At 36.3% G+C, this 6,210-nt stretch overlaps 1 protein-coding gene across 4 annotated transcripts in view; it reads left to right on the top strand.

The window, feature by feature from the left end:
- RUFY2 (RUN and FYVE domain containing 2) overlaps nt 1–6,210 on the top strand; it is a 30,849-nt gene that overhangs the window by 6,923 nt on the left and 17,716 nt on the right. For all 4 annotated transcript variants that reach the window (XR_003991471.1, XM_030486542.1, XM_030486544.1 and 1 more), the window contains exons 3-6: nt 491–608; nt 2,085–2,186; nt 3,435–3,558; nt 5,781–5,842. Coding sequence is in view for 3 of the 4 variants with exons in the window: in XM_030486542.1 (XP_030342402.1) it covers nt 491–608; nt 2,085–2,186; nt 3,435–3,558; nt 5,781–5,842 (406 nt within the window). In the remaining variant the exon portion in view is untranslated. The remainder of the gene's footprint in view (nt 1–490; nt 609–2,084; nt 2,187–3,434; nt 3,559–5,780; nt 5,843–6,210) is intronic.

The raw sequence follows: 6,210 nt of genomic DNA, 5'->3' as shown, positions 1-6,210 counted from the left end.
GTGTGGTAATTGCTCTAGCTGCGTATTTCTCATCCTAGCCATGCCATTTTTCTTGTTTTCTTTCTTGAATAAGATAAAATCAAAGTGTGTTATGCTGCTTTAAGAAGTGGAGAAAATATGTAAATGGTTACCTTTTATAATTGTGTCATTAGTAATACTTCACAACATACATTTCCATGTTTACCAGCTTCTCTTTTGTATACTATTCGTTGCAAGTGGGCCAGGGATTTTCACAACTACGTGTATGTATGCATATAGCTTGTATTTTTAGCTAGTCATCCTTTTTGTACTATTTTGTTCTAGCACAGCAATTTTCTGTTCACAGAGATGTAATTCAGAAGATGGCTTTGAATACCGGTGAATTGACCAGCATCAGTTATCAGTTATGTGGAAGTCTAGGCTCAGCAATTAATCCTTCTGTCACACCAGCTATTGTGAAGCTACTCCAGTAATTTAAATTAATTCAGTTACCTAATTTTTCTTTTCCTAGTAAGAAAATCCTTTCTAAGTTACAATAAAACCATCTGGGGTCCTCTGGAACTTGTGGAGAAATTATATCCAGAAGCTGAGGAAATAGCAGCAAGTGTCAGAGATTTGCCTGGCCTTAAGTAAGTAGCATTGATAAAATACAGCAAGAAAATAAAGGACCTGATTGAGAATCTACACATCTCATGATTTCATTTGGCATTAATCAAGCTTTTGAACAAGCATTTTGAGATGATATAGGGGGAGAGCACAGATTAATCTTACTAGCTTTTCATGTTCTGCACTAGACAGCTAAAAAAAGTAGTATTTTTATGTTCTTTCCTGATGTTGCTGGGAGAAGTTTTCTGAATGGTCAACAAAAACAATGCAAAAAGGAACAGGTTATGTATCGAACAGCCTGTAGTCTGTTACTGCAGCAAGCTAGTGAGTCTAGTCAGCAAAGGCTGTGTAAAAACAAAAGGTAACACATAGAAGAGGAAAGTATTAGGCAGCTTTTCAGATTCTGGTGTGTAGGGTTCTTCTCAAATCTAAATTTATGCTGTGAACTACAATCTTCTCCCATTCCACTGCACTCTGCTTTTGTATTTAGCTTTATACATTGAATTCCAAAAGGGTTTGGTTACATTGTCATTGGTATATGGCAGTATAAGGGTTATAATTTATAACTTAGACCTTATCTAAAGCACATAGTTATATAAATTATTATTTACACTTGTATCAGGACAAATGAAATAACAACTTTTGCAAAGTGTGTTATAGTCGTCCTTTCCTCATATAGCATGTGTTTGGGTTTTGTTGTTTGTTGTTTTGTTGTTGTTTCATTTACATGCTTACCACTTTGAAGCATGTAAGCACTAGAAGAGAAGGATCTAAAGGTGCAGGTATAATTTGTTGGATATTGTTTGCCAGTTACATACATTTTCATCTCTTTTGAATTGTCTGAGATGCCTTGAGTTTGTAAAGAACTATGAGTTAAAGCTAAAATTCAGTACGCGTTGTGTAGATCCAGAGAATAGGATTAGGAAGGCAAGCTTGCGTGATGGGTTGTAATGGACATTTGATTACTTTTCTCACAATTCCTCTGAAGACTATAAGGAAGTTGCAGAAGGGAATCTGAACTGTTGCAGACATTTTACTTCAGCTAGAAACAGGACTTCCAAGATTATCATTACAGCACTGTCAGGTTAAGAAGAAGGTACTTAATGGAAAACAGCACCACTCTTAAAAATTCTTTCAGCACTGCTGGCCACGTACTGTGTGAGAACAAAGCACATTGTAATACAACAATGTGTAGAAAGTGGCATGTTTTCACTCTCTGAGCAAAACAGTTAATGTTACTCTTGTGCTTTCTCTATTATTTTCTTTCCAGCATCTTCTCCCAAGCCCATCGCAGTTGATGAAATTTTTTCCAATGTAATCCCAAAGCTTGGAGTCAAAGCCTAAATGTTATGGCTTCCTAGACTGCATTGCTCAACTCATAGTTTGAAGTACCCTTTCAGAAATACCAATAGCTCTACCACTAGCCATATGTTTAAGACAGTGAATTAATTGATATATTGTTGATTTGGGACTGTTTGTCTTCATGCCCTTTTTTCCAGAACACCACTGGGCCGTGCCCGGGCCTGGTTACGATTAGCGCTAATGCAGAAGAAAATGGCTGACTATCTTCGCTGTTTGATCATTCAGAGAGATCTTCTCAGGTAAACAATTAAGTAGATTTTGTTTATAATTTATTTTTAATCGTTTAATTTATGAAAAAAAAGAAAATTCTATTTACTACTTTTTAATGTATCCTTAATGTAGCAAGGTGTAACATCTGGCCCGTGGGCTGATTTCTTCAGTCCTTAGGGCAGAGGGACCAAACACCATTGCCTCATCAAGATTGAGGGCCAGTTGATGGATTCCTTGCCATCATGTAGGCAGGGTGGTGGGGAAGGGCTCCTGCTGCATTACTCTGCCATGCAGAATACCGGTTAGAAGCCTCTGGAGAGGAGATGAATTCACCCCTACCTGCATGGTTTCCTACTGAGCTACCATTGCATGGAGTACTATTGCCTTGAAATTTTATTTCACAGTTCTAAAACTGGCATTGCTCTCTTCTAGTTTAACTTCTGTCTGATGGTGTAGTTGAAGCACAAAGGGGAAAAAAGCTTTGTCATCTTAATTTCAGTTCTATCACCTGAACGTATTTTTAAGACTTTCTTTGTTTGCCTAGATAATGCTGGTATCTCAGGATGACATTGGTGTTCAACAGCTATGGGCTTTTCCATTGAAAGCACAGTTTGTTTCACAGAGTCTAGAATGTTATTTAAAAAGGCAAGGAGGAGGAAGTGAATGTTGGTATTATGTTGCTCAGTGGAGTGTTTTTCTTCTCAAAACCTTTCTAGTATTTCAGCCCTTTAAGTTTCTCTTCTCTTACCTGTTTAATCTCTTACTTGGCTTCTTTAATTTCAAGCGTGTGTTCATTAAAGTCCAGATCTTTTTTCACACAGGGTACATTTTTTACCATTCTTCTTTTGCATTCTTTAGTATTTCTTAACAACATAAGAATTGTCTTAGTGTGGCCAAACTTCCATCTGTTGCAGTATCCTATTCAGAAGTGGCTAATAGCGAGTGTATACAGAAAAGCCTTGTTTTGTTTTGTTTTGGGTTTTTTATGGCAAAATAAGTCTTGCCCCCCCCAAATTTCCCAGGCCTCCAGCAGCTTGTGGCTCAGATTTCTGTAACCAAGTGTAGTATCTTTGTTTTTAATAGCCTCTGAGACAAACTATGCACTTTCAATTTTTGAATGTTTAGCAGGTCAAAGTGTGGTCAGACTCAGTTCATCGTTAAGGATGTTGCAGTAAGGCTAAAGTAAGAGAAACAATTCAGGTGTAGATGTCACTTATTAATTTATTGCAATTAAATACACTGAATATCCAATAAGATGCATTTTTCTTCATTAACAGTGAATTTTATGAGTATCATGCACTAATGATGGAGGAAGAAGGAGCAGTTATTGTTGGGCTGTTAGTTGGGTTGAATGTAATAGATGCTAACCTGTGTGTGAAGGGAGAAGACCTAGATTCACAAGTAAGTCAATAAAGGTAAAGTAATATCCATGCAATTCATAAGATTATGTGCAGTGAATTTTGTTACTATGGAGTTGTGACTTGCTAGAAATCTTACTAGAGGCTGTTTAGGGTGTGATCCAGCTCCTATATCACTGGGGGCTGTTGTATTAACTCAGTATCAGTTGGGTCAGACCTTTGGATGGTGATAATTGTCAGAGTGCAAGGGTAACGTTTTATGCTTTGTTGTCAAATGGATGCAATAGTAGCAATGCAGAGTGCTTTCCATTTTAGTTGCGTAACTCGTCCTTTTCCTTTGCGGGAGAAGTATAGTTCCATGATCAGTTTATCCCATTTGGTTCATTTATTCCTGTTCTGGAACATAAGAAGTATGGATATTTAATCAGATGATAGTGGGGGTATAATAAGAATGTTTCAAGGACCTGAAACAAAAAATTACTTTGCATAGTGTGATAGAAGACCTTACAAGAGGGTGACTGCTTTCAATCTGGAAAACAAGACTTAGAATTCTTCCTCATTTGTAAAGTGCTTTGACTTTGAACGCTGATCTTTTGCATGAAAAGCTTGACAGATTATTTTTAAGGGCAGATGCACAGGTATTTGTAAATAAGTGTAGGCTGTGTTCAGTCCTGATTGGGTTTTTTCAAGCTTCTTTGTGGAAAAAATGTAATAGTTTAAGTGATTATTACTGTATTTCAGCATATATTTGCTGAAAAAGCAATTTCTATGGCAAAAGAAAAGTTATAGCTAATTTAGTATATGTGCTCTTGAATCGTAGGGTTAACTTGTTTTCAACTATTCATTCTAGTTACTATCTAAAGTTTTAGGCACTAATCTTTCATAGCAGAAGATGTAAAACTGAAAGGCCTGTAATTATAGGAAACTTATCAATGTGCTTTTCTTAGTATTGAGAGTTATATGTGTATATTACAAATAATCATAAAAAAATATTGCTGGCTACGCCTTTGTTATCTAGGTCACTTGCTGGTTTTGGTGAGTGAAGGGAAATAAAAGTTGGTTTGAGAAGGTGGTGGTGGCTGTCCAAATGGGATTTTAGAGTAATTCTGTTTGAAGAGTAGTGTGAATAAGGCACTCAGAGAAGCCAGAAGCAGCAAGTTGTATTGAGCAGAAAGATAAACTTCTGAAGGATGATGGAAGTCGCATCTGGGAGCATAGTTTTGGTATGTTAGAGGAATGCTATTCAGTGGTGAAACGTATGAAATGGTGAAAACGCACTCATGGAGAATTAAAACAAAGTAACTTCTACAGAGATAATACTCTATTAAAAAGTAAAATGTTTTGCATATTAAATTGAATTTTAAAAAGCTCTTGGAGAAGAGACTTTTTAGAAAAGGTAGGGAAAGAACAAGTAGAAGATCATCACAGGAAGCTGACGAGAGCAGGAGAGCATCGTATAAACAAAGGAAATGTTAGACTTAGCAAGTTACTTATATTCAGAAGCTAAAGGAAGTTCAAGAAGGAAGCAGTAAATTGGAGAAATTGAAATACTTTTGTGAAGAGGCTGATAGAGACCAAAAAGGAAGGGTTTTGGTAAAGCAAACGTTGTTAAATACTTTTGTGAATAGAGTTAGAAGCAGAAGTTATGGTAATTTTTTTTTATAGTATACATGATTAAATTACAATTGAACAGAAAATAAATTAATTAGATTCAGATTTAGCAAGGTTTAAAAAAGATGAATGCAGTTGAGTTGGTACACCTGGGAATTGGCAAGTGTGGAAAGGTAGTATTATTTAACAAGGAATATTGAAAAAAATAAACATGGGAGAAACATCAGTCTGGGAGACATGCTGTGATAGGAAATCATGTGAAACACTACAGACGATTTGTCACAGCTCTACTCAATCAGTAATGGGGTTCAGTAGTTTCTGATAATTCCCCAAATGAAAGTCTTCCTGTAAGTTCTTGGCTAAGCTCAGTCAGAGGTAAGAAATGATCTTTTCTTTGGGATTTGGTATACAGCACATTGTTAATTTTGCTCAAAGGGAATGTAATTCTTAACAACTATGTGAGGCTATACTTAAAAAAAAAAAAAAATTGTTTAAAATGTTACAGTTCAGTTTTTTGAGCTTCTGGCTGAAACTGGACCAATCTTAAAAAAGCTGATGTAACTCAGGTTTTATTAATTATGTAGATAGAAGACCATGAATATCAACAGCAGTTACTTGTATGATATGGAACTCTGTATGTTTCCTTTACCCTAGGTTGGGGTGATTGATTTCTCTGTGTATTTAAAGAGTGATGATGACATTGGAGGTAAGGAAAGGTATGTCCTCACCAAATACCTCAGATTTTGCATGTTAACAGGTGATTTCTTGACTGGTGCCCTGTTCTTTGTAGAAATAAGTTAGGTTCCCAAAGGTGAAATATTCCAATCTCACTGTCTTGAGAAAAATGGCATGCTACATGGTTCTGTATTACTAGTTAGCTGGAAGAATATTTGTACTCTGAAGCAAGCCTCAGCATCATCACCTGCTTCCTTTACCTCATGGACAGTATTGGAAGATTGCAAGGTGTCAGTGAAAAGGAACCTGTTAACCTTTAAGGCCTTAGCTTGGGATTTAGTCAGTGTTTAAAAAAAACCAGAATTATGGCAGAGTAAGTGAACATCCTTTTTCTTCTGAGACTGTGTTC

Source organism: Strigops habroptila, chromosome 5 (genome assembly GCF_004027225.2).
Source record: "Strigops habroptila isolate Jane chromosome 5, bStrHab1.2.pri, whole genome shotgun sequence".
In the NCBI taxonomy this organism is placed as follows: domain Eukaryota; kingdom Metazoa; phylum Chordata; class Aves; order Psittaciformes; family Psittacidae; genus Strigops; species Strigops habroptila.
Note: the sequence above shows the minus strand (reverse complement) of the source record. Positions and strands in the feature narration are given on the sequence as shown.